The sequence below is a fragment of the Anomaloglossus baeobatrachus genome, chromosome 1, assembly GCF_048569485.1.
Source record: "Anomaloglossus baeobatrachus isolate aAnoBae1 chromosome 1, aAnoBae1.hap1, whole genome shotgun sequence".
NCBI classification, from domain to species: Eukaryota; Metazoa; Chordata; class Amphibia; order Anura; family Aromobatidae; genus Anomaloglossus; species Anomaloglossus baeobatrachus.
Window position 1 is genome coordinate 426,484,660 of NC_134353.1, and position 27,165 is coordinate 426,511,824.

Here is a 27,165-nt window from a genome sequence, read left to right on the forward strand (position 1 = left end):
TATAAGGCAGTATTGAATATACTTCTGCATTAGAAGAAATTAAATTCAATTCACAAACATATATTTGGCACAATTTATTTATGTATTGAGCTTGATAAACAAACATTTCAAAAATAAAAAAAATGTTCCAGGAAAATGCTTAGACTGAACTGTACTATCTGTGTACCTGTGTATCATGTTACATATATAAAATGCATTAATACAGCTGATCAAATTCTGACTTTCGTTTATAATTCTTTTATATATTTATTTTTATGCCATTAAAATTGCATTTTCCAATAGGATGGAAATACTATGAGGAATGTAAAATACTTTTATGTATGGCTATATTTATATATAGCTTTTGTCTCTTTTCTTGGCAAACCTTTCTATTTGTGTGTAGTGTCAACATGTCACAACTATATACTAACTTTACTTGTTCAAAGTAAAAAAAAAATCTGTAGCCCAAAGATAAGACACAGTCACTGGTATTAGAAGATCTGACATTTATTGGGTAGCATTTTAGGTATAAATTTTGCATTTTTTTGTATGAAGCATTTACAAACCTGAACTGTGCTTGCTTGGACATTTTGATATTTTATGTAATTCTTATAAAGTGAACCTGCAGATACATTCTGACCAATATGTGGGCAGCATGCATCAGCCATTTGATGAATGATCACAGCCAGGTATGTTTGAAACAGAAAAGCTGTGCCGTATCGTTGAAAACCATACATTTAATAGCTGCTGGGGACTGCGCCGTGCTGTAGACTAGTCGGACAGGTTCATGTATAGACAGAGACCTGTCAATTCAGGCCAACCGCCAGGGACCCACCTGTCCAACTAGTCTGCTGCGCAACTCGGTCCCCAGTGGCTATTAGAAGTATGTTTTTATCTGAAATACCTCACTGCTTATAGGCAATATGTATAACAAGTACAGTTCACTTTACAGCTATTTACGTTTCTGTTACTTTTATTGCAATGTTGCATATCCTATTCATCAATTATGGTAAGTGTATAGGTAGATACATGTGTATCATTCTGCATATTCATGGGCCATTAAACAGAATTGATCTATTTTATTAGGGATGACGACAACATTCTTACTACATATGGTTCAATAAGTTCAGGTTGGGTTGAATGATCTGAAAAAACAAATATGTTTGCGGCAAATATGTAAATTTTGAGTTTAGATACCAATATGTTATAATATCACATTGCTGTGACCTTTGACTCTTTACTTTCCTCTTCAACCCATCTACCCTTGGCCTTTGTGTTTTCCTCATGTTCTTTTAGCTTGCCTTCCAGCTCTTCTTCATCAAGTCCAGCATTATCATAGACATTCATGTTAACTCTGTAAATCATAAACAATAAATATTACTTATGATAATCATGCTATGCTATCAGCTATATATACATATACAAATGAGTTCATGCTGATAAATAATACAAATATGTGCTGAAAGAGTTCAGTAACCACAGCCCAATATATTCAGAAAGGGAATGCTGCTCCCAATACTAGGCCCTCTCACTGAGGGTGTAGACAGCGGTGAATACATTGGTGGAAGATGAGGCCCCTGGCCCTTTGTCCCACAGTCAGCAAGTGAGACTGCAGACACGATGATGATATATCATTGTGTCTGCTATGCAAACAGTCTAGCTGTAATACCCGGCATTGCCGGGGATAGTAACTGTCTCCCTGTCTCTCTCCCTGTCTCTGTCTGTCTCCCTCTCTGTCTGTCTCTGTGTCTCTGTCTGTCTCTCTCTTTCTGTCTGTCTGTCTCTGTGTGTCTGTCTGTCTCTTGCCCTGTCTGTCTTTGTGTTTGTCTCTTTCCCTTTCTGTCTCTGTATCTTTGTCTGTCTGTCTCTGTCTATCTCTGTCTGTCTGTGTCTTTCTTTTTCTGTCTCTGTCTGTCTCTCTCTGTCTGTGTCTTTCCCTGTCTGTCTGTCTGTTTGTCTGTGTCTGTCTGTTTCTGATGGTGTTGCGGGCGGGGGACAGACCACGGCAGGGGGGCTGCTCGAGACGCCCGGATCCGGGGTTGTGGCGGTGGCTCGAGGGGAAGCCGGACCCGGGCCTGAGCACCTGTCCGTCACCCACAAGTGAAAAGGGGGGTTATTTACAGGGGAGAGTTTGTCAGTGACGCCACCCGTGGGTTGCGGGGATTGTTGGTGACACTGCCGCTGCCTTGGTATGGGGTGTCCGGGGCTGATGGAGTGGGGCAGCAGGATGGTATCCCCTCCACGGGTAGGGGAGGTGTTGTCCCGGGGCCCAGGTGTCGGTGAGATAGAGTGAGCGGGCGCAGTCTGCGGGGATGGACCGGATGATTCCGGTGTACTCATTGTTTTGAATAAAATCCCACAGAGTCCATATAGTAAACCAACTGCCGGCAACCAGTAGCCTCCGGAGGGGTTGAAGGGTGTGCTCGGGTCCCGCACACCGGTGGACATAACAGGGACCCTTCCTCCTGCACTTTAGGTTGCTGTCTTGTGTGTTGACTACTCCGCATGAAACGGGGAAGTCCACTCCCTCTCTATTTCTCTATCTCTCTGTGTTATGGGACTGCCAGATGGTAGGGAATAGGTAGGCTATCTAGCAGTCAGGGCCCACCATGCAGAATAATATACTGTTGGCGAAGGCAAGGTAAGGGATACTGTACCACAAGAGTGGTACTGTTACTGTTACCTCACAGTGACACTAAGACTAAGTGCAGTGTTCACTGTTAAATCACAGAGACACGGCAAATGCCAAAATGATAAGAAGGGTGGACCTGTAGCTCCTTCCCAATTACAGGACCTACAAAGCATATGTGGATGGTGCCCCAACCGCTGTCCACTAACCAACACCTCTGTTACCTCATAGAGGAGATGTAACTAATAGTGCAGCAGGTGGGTGAATGCAAATAATATGAAAAGTGGACCTGTAGCTCCTGCCCAATTACAGGAACTACAAAACATAAGCGGATGGTAGCCCCAACCGCAGTCCACTAACTAATACCAGTGTTACTTCACACTGATGTGGGTGCAAACAGTACTCTACTTACTGCTTAAGCTGAATGATAGTCCCTGCCTGACCACACAGCGGGAGTCAGTGAACTCTCTATGCTAACCGCACAGACGAATTAAAGAGACACAGAGCAGTGAATGATGGCCCTGCCTAACCCTGCTCCTCTAAGGTAGATGGAAGCGAGCTGTAGTATACTACTAGTTGGTACTGAGACCCTACCTAACCTGTTCCACTAAAATGCAAGGAAGCGGGTAGTATTGGACATCACACATGAGGTGTCTACCCCATACATGCACCAAGAACGACTGAGTGCCGAACTGCATGCTGCAGGGATCTTTATAGATGAAGCACCTCCCACAAGATGGAGGAGCTGCAAGCTTAATCCACCAATCATCAACAAGTTCGTCAAGAATGACGTCACCTGCGACCAATCAGCAGCCAACATGTCATGATGATGTGACCCTGTGTCAGCGATGACGTCACTCGCGGTCAATCAGAAGCCGACACTTCATAGTCATATGATCCCAGTTCATGACCAATCAACGATCGCCATGTGGTGAGCATGCTCAGCAGGGGCAAAAGGTGACTTAGAACAAAAGCCTGCTTGCAAGCTCGCACATGCTCAGAAGCTACATGCTACAGGACTTAAGGTACCGTCACACTAAGCGACGCTCCAGCGATCCCACCAGCAACCTGACCTGGAGCATCGCTACACGGGTTGCTGGTGAGCTGTCAAACATTCAGATCTCACCAGCAACCAGTGACCAGCCCCCAGCCAGCAGCGACGTGGAAGCGATGCTGCGCTTGGTAACTAAGGAAAATATCGGGTAACCAACCCGATATTTACCTTGGTTACCAGCGCACACCGCTTAGCGCTGGCTCCCTGCACTCCTAGCCAGAGTACACATTGCGCTAATTACCCGATGTGTAGTCTGGCTATGTGTGCAGGGAGCAGGGAGCCGGCACTGGCTGCGTGAGAGCGTCGGACGCTGGTAACGAAGGTAAATATCGGGTAACCAAGGAAAGGGCTTCTTGGTTACCCGATATTTACATTGGTTACCAGCGTCCGCAGAAACCGGCTCCCTGCTCACTGCACATTCAGTTGTTGCTCTCTCGCTGTCACACACAGCGATGTGTGCTTCACAGCGGGAGAGCAGCAAATAAAAAATGGTCCAAGACATTCAGCAACAACTAGCGACCTCACAGCAGGGGCCAGGTTGTTGCTGGATGTCACACACAGCAACATCGCTGCTACATCACAAAAGTCGTGCCTCAGCAGCGATGTTGCTAGCGATGTTGCTTAGTGAGACGTGGCCTTTAGCCTCAGCCGCAAGAACCTCACCGACGACCCGTAACAGTACCTCTCCCTCTACGGTCCCTCTCCTGGCAGCGCAGATAGGCAGCAATGAGGTCTGGAGCATCAATGGCCTTCTCCGGCTCCCAAGAGCGATGTTCTGGGCCAGAACCCTCCCAATCGATCAGAAAATACCTGCGCCCACAAACTGATTTGGTACCCACAATAGCTCGTACAGGATAGCTGGTTTGAGAGGAGTCGGAAGAGGGAGACTTCACATCTCCCACATGAGGAAGGATTGTGGGCTTCAACAAAGAAATATGAAACTTGTCATGGATCCGAAGACGTGAGAGCAATTTCAACTGGTAGACTACAGGATTCACCTATCTGAGCACCTGATAAGGATCCAAGAACCGTGGAGAAAATTTGGATGACTGCGTTTTTAATTTCCCATTTGTTGCAGAAAGCCACACAAAATCCCCTGGGGAGAACACTGAAGCAGGGCGGCGAAACCGATCAGCAACAGCCTACATGCGATCCTTGGTCGCCTGAATCGCTTTTTGGGCTTGATCCCAAACCTCTCTGGCATTAGTTGCCCAGTCTGTAACTAGAGACGAAGAAGAGGTAGAAGGAAAGGGTAGTGGTACCCGAGGATGTTGTCCATTATTGAGGGCAAAAGGCGTTTGCCCAGTTGCTTCTGCTACAGAATTGTTAAGGGCAAATTCGGCCCAGGGAAGGAGTGAGGACCAGTCATCATGGTTCTCTAACACGAAGTGTCTTAGATAGATAATCAAAGTCTGGTTAGTTTGTTCGACCAAACCATTAGTTTCTGGATGATGAGCCGAGGAGATGTTCAATTCTATTTGTAATAAATTACAGAGATCACGCCAGAACTGGGAAGTGAATTGTAGACCCCTATCGCAAATGATAAGGTCAGGCATCCCGTGCAGTCTGAAGACGTGTTTAATGAACAGTTTGGCTAACATCCTCGAGGAGGGAATTTTCCGTAATGGGACCAATTGAACCATCCGGGAAAAATGGTCAGTAAGAACCCAGACAAACCAATGCCCTTGTGAACAGGGCAGATCCCCCACAAAATCCATGCCTACGACCTCTCAAGGTCTGTCAGGCACCGGCAACGGATGTAAGAGACCAGCCGGTCTCTGTCGTGAGGGACGGTTGCGTTCGCAAGAGAAACAGGAGCAGACGTATCTCCTGATATGGTTGGCCAACTGTGGCCACCAATACCACCTCTCAAGCAACTCTTGCGTACGTCTTAAACCAAAATGCCCACCTAATTTAGCAGTGTGGGCCCAGGACAGAATATCATTCTGCTGTGCCGGAGGAACAAACGTCCTCCCTAGAGGTATCTGATCCAGAGTCACAGGGGAGAGCGTATGAAAAACCCGAGATGGAAGGATGAGGCGAGGTGTTTCGTCTTCCTCCTGAGTAGACTCCATGCCTTGTTATTCTTACTCCCAGACAGGTAATGCACTGAGAAATTAAAACAGGAGAAAAACAGGGACCAACGTGCTTGACGGGGGTTCAGATGCTGTGCAGTCTGAAGGTACGTGAGATTCTTATGGTCAGTATGAATCTGAAAGGGATACCTACCCCCCTCAAGCAGATGACGCCACTACTCTTCATGGCCAGAAGCTCTCTATCTCCTATGGTATAATTCTTCTCAGGAAGGGAGAATGTTTTGGCAAAGAAGAAACAAGCTCTTTTTCTGCCGTTGCTATCCTTTTGGTACAAAACCGCACCGGCTCCCACAGAGGATGCATCCACCTCCATAATAAAAGGCTTGTTCTCATCAGGTCTCTGGAGAACAGGCGCGCTGGAAAAATGCGCCTTAACTGCTGCAAAAGCCTGAGTAGTCTCTGCAGACCAAGCCTTAGGATTTGCTCCCTTTTTGGTCAAAGCTACCAAGGGAGCTACCAGAGTGGAGAAATGTGGAATAAACTACCCATAGTAATTAATGAAGCCTAGGAATCGTTGCACAGCTTTTAAAGAACGTGGTTCAGACCACCCCAACACCGCTGAGAGTTTAGCAGGATCTATTGCCAAGCCCTCATGAGAAATGATATAGCCCAAGAAGGGTAGAGACACCTGCTCAAAGACGCATTTCTCAAACTTGGCAAACAGCGAGTGCTCCCTTAGACGAGAGAGAACTCAGAAAACATCCTGACGGTGTGTTTCAAGACCTGGTGAAAAGATCAGTATGTCATCCAAATACACCACAACAGATGACAATAACAGATCTCTAAATACGTTGTTTACAAAGTCTTGAAACACTGTGGGAGCATTACATAACCCAAAAGGCATGACCAAGTATTCATAGTGACCGTCTCTGGTGTTAAATGCGGTCTTCCACTCGTCACCCTCTTAGATACGCACCAAGTTATAAGCTCCCCACAGGTCCAACTTTGTAAACACACGAGCCCCACGAAGCCTATCAAACAGCTCCGAAATAAGGGGTAAAGGGTACTTATTCTTGATGGTAATAGCATTAAGACCCCTGTAATCAATGCAAGGATGCAAATCCCCCTCTTTTTTGCGCACAAAAAAGTAACCCGCCCCAGCAGGAGAGACAGACTTGCGAATAAAGCCCCTCTCCAAACTGTCTTTGATGTAGGCAGCTATCGCCTCAGTCTCGGGTATGGACAAAGGATAAACTCTGCCCTTAGGTGGTACAGAACCCGGGATGAGGTCAAAGGTGCAATCATAGGGCCTATGTGGAGGAAGTTTCTCTGCGCCCTTTTTTGAAAAGATGTCAACATACTCTAGATATGGAGTCAGTAATGGAGACATATCAGGGATCGCAGTTGAAGCAACTGTCTTAAGTGCAACAGACAGTGGGAATGACACTAAAGGCTACTTTACACACTGCGATATCGGTCCCGATATCGCTAGTGTGGGTACCCGCCCTCATCTGTTGCGCGACACGGGCAAATCGCTGCCCGTGCCGCACAACAGCCGTCACACATACTTACCTGTCCGGCAACGTCGCTGTGACGGGCGAACCGCCTCCTTTCTAAGGGGGCGGTCCGTGCGGCGTCACAGCGACGTCACTGAAGTGTCACTGAACCGCCGCCCAATAGCAGCGGAGGGGCGGAGATGAGCGGGACGTAACATCCCGCCCACTTCCTTCCTTCCGCATAGCGGCCGGGAGGCAGGTAAGGAGAGCTTCCTCGTTCCTGCGGCGTCACACGCAGCGATGTGTGCTGCCGCAGGAACGAGGAACAACTTCGTTACTGCTGCAGTAACGATTTTTAAGAATGGACCCCCATGTCGCCAATTAGCGATTTTGCACGTTTTTGCAACGATGCAAAATCGCTTATCGGTGTCACACGCAACGGCATCGCTAATGTGGCCGGATGTGCGTCACAAAATCCGTGACCCCAACGACTCCGCATTAGCGATGTCGCAGCGTGTAAAGCCCGCTTTAGGTGTACTTTGCACACTACGATATCGCAGGTGCGATGCCGGTGGGGTCAAATCGAAAGTGACGCACATCCGGCGTCGCTGTCGATATCGTAGTGTGTAAAGCCTTTTACATACAATTAACGAGCGCAAAAGCGTTGTTATCGTATGATCGGTGTAGGGTCCGACATTTCCATAATGCCGCTGCTGCGACGGTATGATGTTGTTCCTCGTTCCAGCAGGCAGCACACATCGCTGTGTGTGAAGCCGCTGGAGCGAGGAACATTTCCTTACCTGCTCGTGACGCCAAGTTTCGGGGTGTGCCGCCCCCGTGCCAGCAACCGGCACTGCTCGGATCCGGATCTACGGTGCAGCTCGACGGGTCCTCCGGACCCGGGACTCACGCGGACACGCCGAATGAAAAGGGGGACGTAGTTGTACGGCCTTGGCTGTATTCGGTTCTTGACGCCACCCACGGTGTGTGTTGAAGTAGGACACCACCGCTGCTGTTGTGGAATACCTGGGGGAGATGTAGTGGCAGCCTGATGTTAACCCCTCCATGGGTAGGGATGGTTGCCCCGGGGCTCAGTGTCTCTGTGCAGGGTCTGTCGATGGCAGGGGCTTGCGCGCCCGGACGTACCAGGGGATGTTTGGTTACTCACAATTAAATGAATCACACTAGTGTTTTGGTAAACCAAGGTGCTGGTGGCCGGCCGCTGCGGCCGGTTATACTCTGGTCCCCCACCCGGGCTGGTGGTCACATTCTTTTCCTCTGCACTAGTTGTGGTTGTGTGTTTAGACGTCCTGATATGGAACACGGGAGTCCGCTCCTGGCTTTCTGTGTGCCTGAGGAGCCATACCCGCTGTCGCTGACCCGTGGGATCTATGGACCCTGGCGGTTGCCCTATGCCTCTCTATAGGTGGTTGTCTGCTTTTGGGACTTTGGTTGGGACAGAACCTGTAATCCTGCCCTCAATCAATTGATTAGCTAGGCCGTTGGTTCCGATCCTGGCTTCAGGGTCCAAGCACCCCCTCTGTGCACAGTTTCCGGTCGGGTCTCCGGTGTCGGTACCGGCGGGCTCCAACCCTGTCCCGGTCCTCCTCGGATCTGCCGAGCAGTCTTCCCGTATCCTGCTGACGGAGACCACCATCTGCCACCTAGCCAAGGTATCAAGGCTTCGACCCTGGCACCGTTCAACTTGGACTTCTCCTCCGCTGGAGCTACACCTAGCTCCAGCCTCCACTCCTCTCAACTTGAACTACAATTTAATCTGTTTGTTTTCCCACCCCGGGCTGTCTAGACCCTAGGTGGGCATTTCCTAACCGTAAACACATTAGTCCAAACTCAAATCAAAAAGCATCACTCCACTTAAACTGCTTAAACTTTCATCTCCTGAATGAGAGTCAGGAGATGCTTAGAGTGTAAATATGCACAGAAATAATACTATAGATTCTTTTTTGGTTAAAAAACCCAATTCTTTATTATACCATCAAAATCACGTTAATAAAATAAACAGGAGAACACGCCTTGTTGAAGGACGAGGCAGCCCCAATCACATTTCCTAACCGCCTGGTCCCACCCACTGGTGTGCCTGTCTTGCCATGAGGGGGGTGACTAGGATTTCAGGTCAGCTGTATGTGACCTAGGTGAGGGAAGTTGTTATGCGGGGGCCTAATGTGTGACTACCTGGTTTTGCCATGGCGTCTCATTTCCCCTTGGTTTAATACAGACCGTCCGTGGGCTGTCCGACCACCAACATTTATTTAACAGGAACTAAAAATAGAAAATGGAACAGTTTATAAGTATAACATTGAATACATTGCTTTCTTTCTTCCCTTATCAGAGGCACTTTTCTTAAACGTTACACATTTAAAACCGGGACGGGACGGACCGGGTCCTTCTCACCTCACCCCCACCCAAAACAACCTGCCCCTTGGTGCTACCGCTAAGCACTGGTGCGCACCCCTTGCCCAAGTCCAGGACAGGTCTGGGTGTTGCCCTTACGTGCCGGGTAAAATGTTCCTTACCCGGCAGTCTTTCTCAAGGGCCCCCCTGGCCTGGAGGGTAGTCACCGGTTTTGGTGGTGACTGGGCCTCGGCCGACTCTACTGCAAGCCCTTCCTCCAACCAGCCTCTCCAGAGACTGCAGCAGGGTGAGAAGGTTGGTCAGGGACTACCGTAAAACCTTTAAATACTGCTGCCGGAATAGCCTCCTCCTGCAGCTTTCCCCTGGACCACCACCGGACATCACAAGTCTCCAATGCCACCTTCGATCACGGGCGGCACTGTCCAAAAGACTTCGTCTTCAGCTGCCGACGGTGTGGGTACGACTGCTCCTCCGGAACGGGCTCCATCCTCCACCTGGGGCTCCGACCCCCGATGGCCTTTTCACTTTTAACTTGCAGGGGTGAAGACGTTCAACAAGAATGGAGCGCTGCATCATTTAACTTCTCAACTGCCCTGCCACCCCCCACCTGCTGTCCAGATGGCCTCCACTGGAAACATGACGTTCAACAGGGGTAGCACGTATTTTAAACAGCAACTTGTAACTTTAAACTTGAAACTTGTGGTGGGTTTCGGTCCCTTTAAGGCCGGGCATTCCCGGGGCACGCACTAGCAAAGTGCCCAGGTAACTCGCAGTGCCGACAGATTGGCACTATCACACCCCCGATGGCAGACGGGGCCTCATCCTCGGAGGTGGACTCCGCTTCTGCCTCGTACACCTCCAACGCATGGTATGTACAGGACGATAAAGCTATCCGGTATCCGTTCCCACCACATCGCGGGACATACGCAGCTACTAAGGTGTTGACACCGGAACTACTCTCATCTGTCTCCTCCGATTCTGAGCTTGCGGCTAAGGGATCTTCTGGACCGGGCGCCATCCCCGTTGCAGCTGGGTGGACTGCCGGAGCCGACATCCTTCCTGTGGTAGGTGGGTCACCGCCAGCTGCTACACGGGGAGTCACTACCGGAGTCCAGGGGTCCACCGCTCCAGCTTCATCACCAACTGCTTCGTTCGCGGGCGCCGACATCTTCCCGTTTCTCCCCCTTGGTCTTTTGTGAGCACTCCCTTGTGTGGCAGGTTAGTTTCGTTTTCGGCCTCAGGGTGTTGTTTCCTTCCGCCCGTGTTCCCAGGGGGCGGAGCTTCAGCTTCACGGCCTTTCTCGGGAGAGAAGATGCTGGGCTGTAGTTTTTCGCGCCCAAAAATGGCGGCAAAAATGGCGACTTCTGAAAATTTTTCAACGGACCACCGCTGACTGTCCAATTCCAGGCACACTTCCACCAGGTAGGTGGATGGGTTTGAATCCTGCTCGTGACGCCAAGTTTCGGGGTGTGCCACCCCGTGCTAGCAGCCGGCGCTGCTCAGATCCGGATATACGGTATGGCTTGAGGGTTCCTCCGGACCCGGGGGTCACGCGGACATGCCGAATGAAAAGGGGGACGTAGTTGTACGGCCTTGGTCGTATTCGGTTCTTGATGACACCCATGGTGTGTGTTGAAGTGGGACACCATCGCTGCTGTTGTGGAATACCCAGGGGAGATGTAGTGGCAGCCTGATATTAACCCCTCCATGGGTAGGGATGGTTGCCCCGGGGCTCAGTGTCTCTGTGCAGGGTCTGGCGATGGCTGGGGCTTGCGCACCCGGACGTTCCAGGGGATGTTTGGTTATTCACAATTAAATGAATCACACAACTCTTTTGGTAAACCAGGGTGCTGGTGGCCGGCCGCTGCGGCCGGTTATACTCTGGTCCCCCACCCGGGCTGGTGGTCACCGTCTTTTCCTCTGCACTAGTTGTGGTTGTGTGTTTAGACTTCCCGGTATAGAACAAGTGAGTCCGCTCCCGGCTTTCTGTGTGCCTGAGGAGCTGGGCCCGCTGTCGCTGACCCATGGGATCTATGAGCCCTGGCGGTTGCCCTATCCCTCTCTGTGGGTGGTTGTCTGCCTTTGGGACTTTGGTTGGGACAGGACCTGTAATCCTGCCCTCAATCAATTGATTAGCTAGGCCGTTGGTTCCGGTCCTGGCTTCAGGGTCCGAGTACCCCCTCTGTGCACGGTTTCCGGTCGGGTCTCCGGTGTCGGTACCGGCGGGCTCCAACCCTGTCCCAGTCCTCCTCGGATCTGCCAAGCCGTCTTCCCGTCTCCTGCTGACCGAGACCACTGTCTGCCACCTTAGCCAAGGTATCAGGGCTCCGACCCTGGCACCGTTCAACTTGGACTTCTCCTCCGCTGGAGCTACACCTAGCTCCAGCCTCCACTCCTCTCAACTTGAACTACAACTTAATCTGTTTGTTTTCCCGCCCCAGGCTGTCTAGACCCCTAGATGGGTGTTTCCTAACCGCATGGTCCCACTTACTGGTGTGCCTTTCTTGCCCTGAGGGGGGTGACTAGGGTTTCAGGTCGGCTGTATGTGACCTAGGTGTGGGAAGTTGTTATGCGGGGGCCTAATGTGTGACTACCTGGTTTTGCCAGGGCGTCACATAGTTCCTACCCAATTACAGGAACTAGAAAGCATATGCGGATGGTGCCCCAACCGCTGTCCACTAACCAACACCTCTGTTACCTCACAGGAGAGATGTAACTAATAGTGCAGCAGGTGTGTGAATGCGAATAATATGAAAAGTGGACCTGTAACTGCTGCCCAATTACAGGAACTACAAAGCATAAGCGGATCGTAGCCCCAACCGCAGTCCACTAACTAATACCAGTGTTACTTCACACTGATGAGGGTGCAAACAGTACTCTCCGTACTGCTTCGTCCCTGCCTGAACTCCTTGAGCTAGCCACACAGAGGGAGTCAGTGAACTCTCTATACTAACCGCACAGACGAATTAGAGAGACACTGAGAGCAGTGAGTGATGGCCCTGCCTAACCTGCTCCTCTAAGGTAGATGGAAGTGGGCTGTAGTTTACTACTAGTTGGTACTGAGACCCTACCTAACCTGTTCCACTAAAATGCAAGGAAGCAGGTAGTATTGGACATCACACATGAGGCGTCTACCCCATGCATGCACCACGACTGAGCGCTGAACAGCGTGCTGCAGGGATCTTTATAGATGAAGCACTTCCCACAAGATGGAGGAGCTCCAAGCTTAATCCACCAATCATCAACAAGTTAGTCAAGAATGACGTCACCCGCGGCCAATCAGCAGCCAACATGTCATGGTCATGTAATCACGCGTCAGCGATGATGTGACGCCCTGGCAAAACCAGGTAGTCACAGATAGGCCCCTACACAACACCCTTCCCTCACTTAGGAAACACACAGCCGACCTGAAACCCTAGTCACCCCCCCTTAGGGAAAGATAGACACACCAGTGAGTGGGACCAGGCGGTTGGACTTGCCCACCCAGGGGTCTAGACAGCCCGGGGCGGGAAAACAAGCAGTGCAGTTTGTAGTTCAAGTTGAGAGGAGTGTGGGCTGGAGCTAGGTGTAGCTCCAGCAGAGGAGGTTCAAATTGAACGGTACCAGGGTAGGAGCCCTGGTGTCTCTGGCTAGGTGGCAGACGGTGGGCTCCGTCAGCAGGAGACGGGAAGATGGCTCGGCAGAACCGAGGTGGACCGGGACAGGTTTGTAGCCCGCCGGTACCGACACGGGGAACCGACCCGGAAACCGGAGCACAAAGGGGGGTACTCGGACCCTGAAGCCAGGACCGGAAACCAGCGGCCTGTTAATTAACCGATTGAGGCCAGGATTATAGGTCCTGTCCCACCCAAAGTCCCTCATAGAAGACAACAGCCCACCGATAGGGATAAGAGGTCTCCGCCCGGGCCCATAGATCCCACGGGCCAGCGTCTGCGGCACGGCTCCTTAGGCCACATCCAGCCGGGAGCGGACTCCTAAGTTCCAGATTAGGAAGTCCACCTTACACAAAGTCAGTGCAGGGGAAAAGGATAGAGACCACCAGCCCGGGTGGGGGGATCCGAATGCAACCGGCCGCGGCGCCGGCCACCAGCACCTTGGTTTACCAGAGACTTGTGTGATTTATTGACTGGGAGTAATCAAGCATCCCCTTGCCGTCGCTATACCCTGCACCAGACACTGGGTCCCGGGGCAACCATCCCTACCCACGGAGGGGTTAACATCTAGCTGCCACTACATCTCCCCCGGGTGCCCCATAACAGCAGCGGTGGTGTCCCAACTCACCACACACCGTGGGTGGCGTCACAAACTAAATACAGCCTAGCCCATACATCTACGTCCCCCCATTTATTCGGCGTGTCCGCGAGACCCCCGGGTCTGGAGACCCTCGAACCACCACCCCCTTTAGGAGGTCCGGATCAGAGCAACGGCGGCTGCTGGCACGGGGGCGGCACACCCTGAAACTTGGCATCACGAACAGGATACTTACCCATCCACTTACCTTGTGGAAGTGCGCCTTATATTGGACAGTCAGCGGTGATCCGTTGAGAAATTTTCAGAAGTCGCCATTTTTGCCGCCATTTTGGGCGCGAAAACTGCAACCCAGCGTCTTCTTCCTCGAGAAAGGGTGTGAAAGCTGAAGCCCCGCCCCCTGGGAACATGGCCGGAAGGTGAACCCCGAGGTCGTAAATTGAAACTAACAAGCCGCGAAAAGAAGTGCTGGCAGAAGACCAAGGGGGGGGGGGGCGGGTGAAGAGTCTGCAACATGTGACCAAGCAGATAAAGGGCAGGGACTCCAGGACCCTGCCACCTGTCTTGTTCCTGGATATCAGCAGTGCAGCATGGCCGACCCGTCTGGCAAGCCCACAGTGAAAGAGCCCATGCCCGGAACAGTCAACTGAGTGGAAGTCCAGACCGAGCGTATGAGCTGCCGGATCTAGGCACAGGCGAGCTTTCTGCTCAAACGATGAACGGCCGAGATGGCGGAGTTAGCTGCAGCCGTTCGGGCCCGTGAAGTGGAGGCAGCCTTGGAGGAGCGGGTAAGCGACCCACGCCCTTATTTCCCCCAGGGACCAGCCGACCAGGCTGAGGGACCCGGTCTGCCCCTGCCCGCCACGCTGCTTCCCTCGCCGCCCGCACCTGTTGCTGACACCCCGCTCGGTCCGCTGCCACCAACAACGGCAGCGGTACCCGTTCTGTCTGCCCACGAGAACCCACCAGTGGAAGCCGCCGGCAGCGAGCCCGTCACCGCCCCGACACCCGTACCAGCTCCACGCCAGCGCACCGCCCGAAAGATGTCCCATCCGGTCCCAGAGGAAGTAGCGCCCATGACGACGACGGCCACGGCCATCCGCCCGGCCGAAGCGGAGACAATCCCCGACCGGAAGCCAGCACCGCCAAGGACACTGACCGCTCCCAAACTCCCGGCCTCGGCTGAGGCAGAGGAGGGATGCACCTGTGGGGTAGCAGAGCGTGCCATGTCACAGTGGGGCTCTCCATTGCCAAAGGTGCTAATCGTAGCTGGCACGGAGGGACTCCGACTGGGCCTGGCCCCCGCGCAGGTTGAACTGGAGCAGGCAGCAGATGCTGCGTGCTGGGAGTGGCAGGGGCGCCAGCTGGGCAAGGAGATCGCAGCCCGGGAAAAGAGGAAGGCGGAGGTCCTGTCCCAGACCTACAGCGAAAAGGACCATCTGAGGAACGTCACTTTCCGGGTGGGGGGCCGGCGTACCAAGGCCAGGTCCGGCACTTTAACCCCCAAAAGGGGTGGGGCTTTATCTACGAGTCGGGCCTGGAGGCCGGAATATTTGTGTCCTGGAGGGACGTGGCCCCTCATCTGCCTGTTGGCCACCCAGACCGGGACCTGGAGCCAGAAGAGCTGGTGACGTACACCTGCCATTGTGGAGAGAGGGGGTGGTTTGCCCTCAATGTGAAAAAGCGGGTGAGAATAGGTGCCCAGCTGCACACCCACCCCTCTCCGCCATCTTCACCAGATTAGGATGTTTAGGTAGTGGTTCCCGGCTACCCAAAGTTTAAAGTCCCCGTTGGGACCGTCTGAGTTTTTATAGTCCCCGGTTTACAGTTAAAAAAGACAATGGCCATGAACTTGCAGGCCAACCCATAAACTATTGGGTCTTGTAAATAGTCCCTGACCAACCTTCTCACCAGCCGCAGTCTCTGGAGAGGCTGATTGGAGGAAGGGCCTTTGGTGGAGTCGGCCGAGGCCCTGTCACCAGCAAAAACCGGTGACTACCCTCCGGTTCAGGGGTCCCCTGGACGTGGGGCCCTTGAAAAAAGGACTGTCAGGTAAGGAACTTTTTACCCGGCCCGCTTGGGCAACACCCGGACCTACCCTGGACTTGGGCAAGGGGTGCGCACCAGTGCTTAGCGGTGGCACCAGGGGGCAGGTTGTTTTGGGTGGGTGAGGTGAGAAGGACCCGGTCCGTCCCGTCCCAGTTTTATATGTGCAACGTTTAAGAAAAATGCCTCCCGTAAGGGAAGAAACCAAATATGCTTAATGTAAATATGTTAGTATACTTGTAATCTGTTTTACCCCCTTTTTCATCTTTTCCAGTTCCTGTTCAATAAATGTTGGCGGTCGGACAGCCCGCGGACTGTCTGTATTAAACCAAGGGGGAATGTGATGCCCTGGCAAAACCAGGTAGTCACAGATAGGCCCCTACACAACACCCTTCTCTCACTTAGGAAACACACAGCGACCTGAAACCCTAGTCACCCCCCCTTAGGGAAAGATAGACACACCAGTGGGCGGGACCAGGCGGTTGGACACGCCCACCCAGGGGGCTAGACAGCCCGGGGCGGGAAAACAAGCAGTGCAGTTTGTAGTTCAAGTTGAGAGGAGTGTGGGCTGGAGCTAGGTGTAGCTCCAGCAGAGGAGGTTCAAGTTGAACTGTACCAGGGTAGGAGCCCTGGTGCCTCTGGCTAGGTGGCAGTCGGTGGTCTCCGTCAGCAGGAGACGGGAAGACGGCTTGGTAGAACCGAGGTGGACCGGGACAGGGTTGTAGCCCGCCGGTACCGACACAGGGAACCGACCCGGAAACCGGAGCACAAAGGGGGGTACTCGGACCCTGAAGCCAGGACTGGAAACCAGCGGCCTGGTTAATTAACTGATTGAGGCCAGGTTATAGGTCCTGTCCCACCCAAAGTCCCTCATAGAAGACAACAGCCTACCAATAGGGATAAGAGGTCACCGCCAGGGCCCATAGATCCCACGGGCCAGCGTCTGCGGGCACGGCTCCTTAGGCCACATCCAGCTGGGAGCGGCCTCCTGAGTTCCAGACTAGGAAGTCACCTTACACAAAGTTAGTGCAGAGGAAAAGGATAGAGACCACCAGCCCAGGTGGGGGATCCGAATGCAACCGGCTGCGGCGCCGGCCACCAGCACCTTGGTTTACCAGAGACTCATGTGATTTATTGACTGTGCGTTATCAAGCATCCCCTTGCCGTCGCTATACCCTGCACCAGACACTGGGTCCCGGGGCAACCATCCCTACCCACGGAGGGGTTAACATCTAGCTGCCACTACATCTCCCCCGGGTGCCCCATAACAACAGCGGTGGTGTCCCAACTCACCACACACCGTGGGTGGAGTCACGAACTTAATACGGCCTAGCCCGTAAATCTACGTCCCCCCATTTATTCGGCAAGTCCACGAGACCCCCGGGTCTGGAGACCCTCGAGCCACCACCCCCCTTAGGAAGTCCGGATCCGAGCAGCGGCGGCTGCTGGCACGGGGGCGGCACAATGACGTCACTTGTGGCCAATCAGAAGCCGACACTTCATATTCATGCGATCCCAGTTCATGACCAATCGACGATCGTCACATGGTGAGCATGCTCAGAAGGGGCAAAAGGTGACTTAGAACAAAAGCCTGCTTGCAAGCTCGCACATGCTCAGAAGTCCCACTACAGGACTTAGCCTCAGCCGCAAGAACCTCACTGACGACCCGTAACACTCTGTAAGTGTCTGTGTGTGTCTCTCCATCTGTCTCTCTGTCTGTCTGTCTTTATCTGTCTGTCTCTTTGTCTGCATCTTTCCCTGTCTGTCTCTTTGTCTGCATCTTTCCCTGTCTGTCTCTTTGTCTGCATCTTTCCCTGTCTGCCTCTTTCCCTGTCTGCCTCTTTCCCTGTCCATCTGTCTCTGTCTGTCTCTTTAACTGTCTGTCTCTTTCCTTGTCTGTCTTTGTCTGTCTCTCTCTCCCTGTCTGTCTGTCTCTCTCTCCCTGTCTGTCTGTCTCTCTCTCCCTGTCTGTCTGTCTCTCTCTCCCTGTCTGTCTGTCTCTCTCTCCCTGTCTGTCTGTCTCTCTCTCTCCCTGTCTGTCTGCCTCTCTTTCCCTGTCTGTCTTTTTCCCTGTCTGTCTCTTTCCCTGTCTGTCTTCCTCTGTCTGTCTCTTTGTCTGCATCTTTCCCTGTCTGCCTCTTTCCCTGTCTGTCTCTTTCCCTGTCCATCTGTCTCTGTCTGTCTCTTTAACTGTCTGTCTCTTTCCCTGTCTGTCTTTGTCTGTCTCTCTCTCCCTGTCTGTCTCTTTCCCTGTCTGTCTCTCTCTTTCCCTGTCTCTCTCTTTCCCTGTCTGTCTGTGCCTATGTCTGTCTGTGCCTGTCTGTCTTCCACTGTCTCTTTCCCTGTCTGTCTCTATCTCTCTCTCTCTCTATTTGTCTCTCCACCGACATTATAATGTCTCACACAGAAGCTTCTTATACTAAGAATGTCCTTTGTTCCTATAGCAACCAATCACAGCTGCTATTAATGACCTGTAGCTCCCAGCTGCATTGACTTTAATGGAGGCAGGTTTTTTTAGAGAGTAACTGTAAAGAGCAGGGTTACATTTTCCTGTCAAAACATAGTCTATGACGTTCCCTTAGTCACATGAGGTGTTTGTGCAAAATGTCATGATTGTAAATGCGACGGTGAGGATCCCTTTAGCGGACATACACAGATACACACACATACACTCAGCTTTATATATTAGACTATGTGGGGCTCATACTGTATATAGGAGGCTATTTGGGGGCTCATAATTTATATTGGATGCAATATGAGGGCATATTCGGTATATACAGTAGGAGGCTATGTGGGGGCTCATACTGTAAATAGGAGGCTATGTAAGGGCTCATGCTGTATTTAGGAGGCTATTTGAAGGCTGATACTGTATATAGGAGAATATGTAAGAGCTTATGCTGTATTTAAGAGGCTATGTGGGGATCATACTGTATATAAGAGAACGTGTGGGTGCTCATAATGTATATAGGAAACTATGTGGGGGGCGCAAAATGTATATATTAGGCTATATGGGGCTCATAAGTCATAATGTATATAGAAGGCTATGTGGGGGCTCATAATGTATATAGTAAGTTATGCGGGGATTTATAATATACAGTGCCTTGCAAAAGTATTCGGCCCCTTTGAATTTTTCAACGTTTTCCTACACTTCAGGCTTCAAACATAAAGATAAACATTTTTAATGTTATGGTGAAGAATCAACAAAAAGTGGAACACAATTGTGAAGTTGAACGAAATTTATTGCTTATTTTATACTTTTATAAAAAATAATAAACTGAAAATTGGGGTGTGCAATATTATTCGGCCCCTTTAAGTTAATACTTTGTAGCGCCACCTTTTGCTACGATTACAGCTGCAGTCACTTGGTATGTGTCTATCAGTTTTGCACATCGAGAAACTGAAATTCTTGCCCATTCTTCCTTTGCAAACAGCTCGAGCTGAGTGAGATTGGATGGAGAGCGTTTATGAACAGCAGTTTCCAGCACTTTCCACAAATTCTCGATAAGATTCAGGTCTGGACTTTGACTTGGCCATTCTATCACCTGGATTCTTTTGTTTATTTATTTATTCCATTGTAGATTTTGCTTCATCTTTTGGATCATTGTCTTGTTGAAAGACAAATCGCCGTCCCAGTCTCAGGTCTTTTGCAGACTCAAACAGGTTTTCTTCAAGAATGGTCCTGTATTTTGGCTCCATCCATCTTCCCATCAATTTTAACCATCTTCCCTGTCCCTGCTGAAGAAAAACAGGCCCAAACCATGATGCTGCCACCACCATGTTTGACAGTGGGGATGGTGTGTTCAGGGTGATGAGCTGTGTTGCTTTTACGTCAAACATATCGTTTGGCATTGTACCCAAAAAGTTAAATTTTGGTTTCATCTGACAAGAGCACCTTCATCCACATGTTTGGTGTGTCTCCCAGGTGGCTTGTGGCAAACTTTAACAACACTTTTTATGGATATCTTTGAGAAATGGATTTTTTCTTGCCACTCTTCCATAAAGGCCAGATTTGTGCAGTGTACGACTGATTGTTTTCCTATGGACATGTCGCGGACGGGTGCCGTGCCGTGGCAGAGGGGCTGCTCGGGGGCGCTCGGGTCCGGGATCATGTCTGGGGCTCGAGTGGTGACCGGACCAGGGGCTCATGCAACCGTTCGTACTCGCAACAGTGAAAAGGGGGGTATTTACAAGGAAGATAGTTTTTGTCTGTGATGCCACCCATGGGTTGCGGTGATGAGATGGTGGCACCGCTGCTGCCTCTTGTGTAAGAGCCCGGGACCGATGATGCTGGGCAACAAGGTGGTATCCCCTCACCGGTAGGGGAGGTGTAGTCCCGGGGCCCAGGTGTAGGTGGGGAGCAGTGCTGGGGCACCGTCAGCAGGTTGGACCGGATGACACCGATGTAGTCACGATTAGGAATAATCCATACAGAGTCTGTACTGTAAACTAAGGCCGGATGCCGGTTGCCATTGGAGAGGTGTGCTGTTCCAGCACATGGGTTAGCAAGGTAGGGATCCTTCCTCCTGCACTCGTGTCTTGCTGTGTTTTGATTTAACCCGCTTGGAACGGGAGAAATCCGCTCCCTGCAGTTTTGTATACAGAGGGAACCGTGCCCGCAAAATCTGATCCCTGGGATTTTAATGGGTTCTTGGCGGACACCCTATCCCCCGCGTTGGGCTGCTGTTTTGCTCTCTCTGGGCTTCTCTCTCTGGAAACAAGGCCTGAAACTTTGTCCCGCTGGTCAATTAACAAGGGGCTTGAAGCTTGGCTCGTCCTAGGGTCCAGGTACCCCGCCTGTGCACGGCCTCCGGACCGGATTCCCGTTGTCAGTATCGGCGGGCTACAACCCTGCCCCGGTCCACTTCAGGTCTCCCGCAAACGGATCTCCGTCGCCTGTGGCCCTACTGTGCCATCTGCCACCTAGTCGGCTCTCCCGTGGTCCAAGGGCTCCAACCCTGACCACGATGCACTTCAGCTCCACTGTCAGAATCTTCACTGTTTTACTCTGTCTGTCGCTCTCCTCTGTCTAGACTTGACTCACTGGTTCCCTCCCCTTGCCACCTCAAGACCCCTAGGTGGGCGCTCCCATCCGCCTGGTCCCGCCCACTGGTGTGTCCCGGCTGTCATAGTTGGGGTGACTAGGCTTTGTGGCTGGTGTTCCTGTGTGTGGAAGTGGTGTTAAATCCCAAGGAGGAGGCGATTCCTGTACTCTTGGTGGGGGGTACAGTCATCTGTGACTACCTGGTTTTGCCAGGGCGTCACAGACAGACTCTCCCACCTCAGCTGTAGAGCTCTGCAGTTCAACCAGAGTGATCATGGGCCTCTTGACTGCATATCTGATCAGTCTTCTTCTTGTTTGAGATGAAATTTTTGAGGGACGGCTGGGTCTTGGTAGATTTGCTTCTTGGCATATTTAAAGTTGTGGAAATCTTTTTGTAACCAAATCCAGCTTTAAACTTCTCCACAACAGTATCACAGACCTGACTGTTGTGTTCCATGGTCTTCATGATGCTTCCTGTGCTTTAAACAGAACACTGAGACTATCACAGAGCAGGTGCATTTATACGGAGACTGGAATACACACAGGTGGATTATATTTATCATCATCAGTCATTTAGGACAACATTGGATCATTCAGAGATCCTCAATGAACTTCTGCAGTGAGTTTACTGCACTGAAAATAAAGGGACTGAATAATATTGCACGCCCCAATTTTCAGTTTATTGTTTTTTACAAAAGTTTAAAATAAGCAATAAATTTCATTCAACTTCACAATTGTGTCCCACTTGTTGATTCTTTACCATACCATTACATTTTTTTTTATCTTTGTTTGATGCCTGTAATGTGGGAAAAGGTTGAAAAATTCAAGGGGGCTGAATACTTTCGCAAGGCACTGTATATAGTAGGCTATGTGAGGCTCATAATTAGAGAAGAGCGAGTACCGTAATATTCGTAATCACTATACTCGTAACGAGTACTTTGTAATATTTGTGTATTTGTTACGAATAACAAGTACAATGCAAGTCAATGGGAAATGCGAGTCATGTTTTGCTGGACCAAACAAAGGTCTGGGGGCCTAAGGAAAAGGCTGAAATGGATGGGAAAGTGATGAAAGTGAATGGGGAAGAGCCTGCAGAACATACCAGCATGCATTTCTGACTCCCATATGGTTTCTGGGAATGAGGATGTGACAGACAGTATTATGCCACTTATTTTCTCTCTCTCGCTCTCTCTCTCTCTCTGTCTCTCTCAGGTTCATACTCACCGATCACGGCATGGCGCGGCTGTTACACGGCTCCTGCTGCCTCTTTTCTTCTTCGCTACCCAATCATTAGCCTCATCACATATTCACTGCACCCGCTCATTAGGCTCATACATATTCACTCCTTGCCCCGCACACCAGTGGCCGTGATTGGTTGCGGTCAGACCTGCCCCCACGCTGAGTGACAGCTGTCTGACTGCAACCAATCACAGCCGCCGGTGGGTGGGTCTATATCGTACAGTAAAATAAATAAATAGTTAAAAAAAACAACGTGCGGTCCCCCCAATTTTGATACCAAGCTAAGATAAAGGCTTGAAGCTGATGGCTGGTATTCTCAGTATGGGGAGACCCATGTTATTGGGAGCCCCCCACCTAAAAAAGTCAGACAGCAGCCGCCCGGAATTGCCGCATTCAATAGATGCGACAGTCCTGGGACTTTACTCAGCTCAACCCGATTGCCTGGTACGGTGGCAATCGGGGTAATGAGGGGTCATATTACTTCACACATAAGCATCTTATACTAAGAATTTCCTTCGCTGCCAACAGCAATCAGTCAGAGCTCCTATTAATGACCTGTAATAAAATAGAAGCAGAGCTCTGATTGGTTGCTATAGGCCACCTGATAAATGTCCAGGCTACCTGTCAAATCAGCCAATATATTCTCCCACACATCCAAACAGTAATTAAGCGTGTTTTTTGGAGGATAACTGTAAAGCAAGGGGGTAAAATTTCCCCTCAAAACATAGTCTATGATGTTCCCTGAGTTAAATGCGATAGATGTGCAAAATTTCATGATTGTAAATGCAATGGTGCAAATTCCCTTAGCGGACAAACACACACACACACACAAACACAAACACACACACACGTCGCGGGGCAGGGCGCTGCGCTCGCTAACGCTCGGGTCCGGCGCTGCTGCTGCTCTTTGGTGGCTTGAGCGGTGGGCCGGATCCAGGGACTCGAGTGACGCTCCTCGCCCGTGAGTGAAAAGGGGGTTGATTTGTTTTGGGGATTTGGTCCGTGATGCCACCCACGGGTTGTGGTGAAGATGGGCACCACCGCTGCTGGTGACGGGGATCCCGGGAGTGATGGTAGGGAGCAGCTGGGATGTTGTTTTCCCCCTCCGTGGGTAGGGGGTGGTGGTCCCGGGGCCCGGTGGTGTGACGGGGAGGCAGGGTAGGTGAGGTGCAGGGTTGCAGGGACAGCGTGGCGCGGTGCCGGATGGCACGATTGTACTCACTCAGCAAGAGATGCACAAAGTCTCCGGTAAACCAAACGGCTGCAGTGTCTCTCCCCGGACAGGTGATGGCGGCTGTCTTTCCCTGCACCTTTGTGTACTGTCTTGACTACGATGGGTCCCAACGGTAGTCCGCTCCCCGGTGTATGGATGTCGGAGGAGCCCGTTTGCCCGCAGGCGCTGGCCCTTGGGTCTCTAGCCTTTGGCGGTAGCTGTATACGCTCACGGTGCGGACGGTTGCCTTCTAACGGGTCTTTGGTTGTTAGGAAACCCCTGGGGTTCCTGTCACACTCGGATTTGACTGTTGATGGCGGCTCCAAGCCAAGTTGGAATCTGATGGCCCTGCCTGTGTGTGCTTAGCTTCACTCCGCTTCCCGGTCGGTACCGGCAGGCCACCGCCCGACCCCGTTCCTACGGTTCCGCGTTGATCCACCACTCCTGCAGACGGCCACCACCATCTGCCAACCTTGTTGTCAATGCCTGGGCCACAAACCCAGACACTCTCCACTTTACTCCTCTCACTTCAACCTCCTCAACTAAAACTGCTCCTTTTCCCGCCTCCAGGCCTTTGAACTCCTCGGTGGGTGGGGCCAACTGCTTGGCTCCGCCCCACCTGGTGTGGACATCAGACCCTGGAGGGAGGCAACAAGGGTTTTGTGTTTGGCTAATGTAACTGTCTAGTGGGGGTGGGGGTGTGTGTGTGTTACCTGTGACGACCTGGCTAGTCCAGGGCGCCCCACACACACACACACACACACACACACACTCAGCTTTACATATTAGATTATATTTTAATAATAGCTGTAGAACCTGGCGTTGCCCCGGATAGTAAGTAAAGTGGGCTTTACACGCTGCGATCTTGCTAGCGAGATCGCAAGCGATCGTACCCGACCCCGTCGGTTGTGCGGCAAGGGCATATCGCTGCCCGTGGCGCACAACCTCGCTTTCCCCCGTCACATGGACTTACCTACCCTGCAACGTCGCTCTGGCCGGTGAACCGCCTCCTTCCTAAGGAGGCGGGTCGTGCGGCGTCACAGCGACGTCACATGGCAGGCGGCCAATAGAAGTGGTAAACATCCCGCCCACCTCCTGCTTTCGCATTGCCGGTGGAGGCAGGTAAGGAGATGTTCGTCGCTCCTGCGGTGTCACACATAGAGATGTGTGCTGCCACAGCAACGAGGAACAACATCGCTAACATCCTGAAAACGATTTTTTGTTTCAGGACGACCTCTCCACGGCAAACGATTTTGCCCTCTTTTGTGATCGTTTAAGATCGCTCTTAAATGTCACAGACTGCGATCTCGTTAATGACGCCGGATGTGCGTCACAAACAACGTGACCCCGACGATAATTCATTAACGATATCGTAGCGTGTAAAGCCCGCTTAAGTCTCTCTCTCTCTCTATCCCTCTTTCCCTTTCTCTATCCTCTCTCTCTGTCTCTCACCCACTCTCCCTCTCACCAATGAAATCATATTAACGGACACATAAGCTGTCTTATATTAAGAACTAGCTGTAGTACCCGGGATAGTAACTGTCTCTCTCCCAGTCTCTGTCTGTGTGTCGTTGTCTGTCTCTCTGTCTGTCTCTTTCCTTGTCTGTCTGTTTCTATCCCTCTGTCTGTCTTTGTATCAGTCTATCCGCTTGTCTCTTTCCCCGCCTGTCTCTTTCCAGCTCTGTCTCTTTCCAGCTCTGTCTCTTTCCAGCTCTGTCTCTTTCCAGCTCTGTCTCTTTCCAGCTCTGTCTCTTTCCAGCTCTGTCTCTTTCCAGGTCTGTCTCTTTCCCAGGTCTGTCTCTTTCCCAGGTCTGTGTCTTTCCCAGGTCTGTCTCTTTCCCAGGTCTGTCTCTTTTCCAGGTCTGTCTCTTTCCCAGGTCAGTCCCTTTCCCAGTCTGTCTCCCCGTCTCTTTTCAAGTCTCTTTCCCTGTCTGCCCGTCTCTGTCTGTCTCTTTCCTTGTCTGTCTTTATTTCTCTGTCTCTTTCCCCTACTGTCTCTATCAAGGTCTGTCTCTTTCCCCATCTGTCTTTGTCCGTTTCTCTGTCTGTCTCTTTCCCTGTCTGCCTGTCTCTGTCTGTCCCTTTCCCCATCTGTCTCTTTCCAGGTCTGCCTTTTTCCCATCTGTCTCTTTCCCCGTCTTTCTCTGTCTCTCTCTTTCACCGTCTGTCTCTTTCTCTGTCTGTCTCTGTGTGTCTCTTTCACCGTCTGTCTGTGTGTCTCTTTCACCGTCTGTCTCTGTCTATCTCTCTGTCTCTACCTCTCTGTCTCTTTCCCTGTCTCTCTGTCTGTCTCTATCGTCTCCCCACCAACATCATATTACCTCACACATAAGCTTCTTATACTAACAATGTCCTTTGTTCCTATAGCAACCAATCACAGCTGCTATTAATAACCTGTAGTTGCAGGCTCCATTAACTTTAATGGACGCAAGTTTTTTTCAGAGTAAAGGGTACTTTACACACTGCGACATCGCTAGCGATCTCATTAGCGATGTGAAATTCTAGATCGCAAGTGCGATCTTTCGAGGGCACACATAGGTCATTTTACGCATGTGCGATCTAGATCTCAAAAGATCGCACTTGCGATCTAGAATTTCACATCGCTAATGAGATCGCTAGCGATGTCGCAGTGTGTAAAGTACCCTTAACTGTAAAGCGCACGGTTAAATTTTCCTGTCAAAACATAGTCTAGGACATTCCCTGGATCACATGAGGCGTCTGTGCAAAATTTCGTGATTGTAAATGCAATGGTGCGGATTCCTTTAGCGGACATATGTGCCTCCCTGGCAAAACCAGGGTGGCACAGAGGACTACATCCACCAAAAGGGTGCAGGACTCACTCCTCCTTGGTAAATCCACCTGATCCCACACTGGTACAATCAAACAGCCACACCGCCCCAGAACAGTAGTGACACCCACTCAGGGGTTATGAAGTGTCGGGGGAGGAAACAAGTCGTTGGAGGAGGTAGGCAGAGCAAAGCAGACAGAGGTTGGAGCTCCTGGGCTGCTGTGGAAGTGTGAAGTGCAAGCGAAGTTCTGGAAGCTGAAGTGAGGAGTAAGCTCAGGGAACGGAAGTGAAAAGTGGAAGTGAGCTCCGGGACTGCTGGAACAAGTTGAGCTGCAAGAAGGAACCCAAAGTGAACCGGGGCAGGGTAGTGGTCCGCTGGTATTGTAAGCAGGAATTCAGACTAGAGCAGGGAAGTGGACTTCCCCCGTTCTATGCAGAGGAGTTAAAGTGACTTTCAACTGTAGTGCAGGAGAGAGGGCCCTGCTCTATTGTACCGGGTGTGGGATCCGAGCACCACCCACCAAAGGCCCACAGACATCGGCAATTTCTGGTTTACCTCATGGACTTGTGTGAGATTACTGAATTGTGAGTACACCATTGACCCCCGGTCCAATCCGGCACGCCACCTCCAACAGTTACCGACACAGGGCCCCGGGACTACACCTCCCCTACCCATGGAAGGGATCCCATCTAACTGCCCCGTTCCACCAGCCTCGGGCGCCCCATCAACAGGCAGCGGCGGTGTCACCATCCCTCACCGCAACCCACGGGTGGCATCAAAGATAATTACCCCTGTAGATGACCCACAGTTCCGACGGTTGTGAGGACAGATGGCCGTGCGAGCCCGGGTCCGGTTACCACTCGAGCCGCAGCAGCGAACCCGGATCCGAGCAGGTCCCAGGGAAGCGGCTGCGGCCCCCGCCCGCAAGACATAGACACATACATACATACATACATACATACATACATACTGTACATACATACATGTATCAAAAAGAGAAAAAAATTCTCAAATCCAGCTCA

At 51.3% G+C, this 27,165-nt stretch overlaps 1 protein-coding gene across 1 annotated transcript in view; it reads right to left on the reverse strand.

Moving 5' to 3' along the window:
* Window positions 1–465: 465 nt before the first annotated feature.
* The window catches only part of SMIM24 (small integral membrane protein 24), a 181,532-nt gene continuing 154,832 nt past the window's right edge, over window positions 466–27,165 (reverse strand). The window contains exon 4 of the mRNA XM_075337867.1: window positions 466–1,333. Within this exon, the coding sequence (XP_075193982.1) occupies window positions 1,192–1,333 (142 nt within the window). The 3' untranslated portion in view covers window positions 466–1,191. The remainder of the gene's footprint in view (window positions 1,334–27,165) is intronic.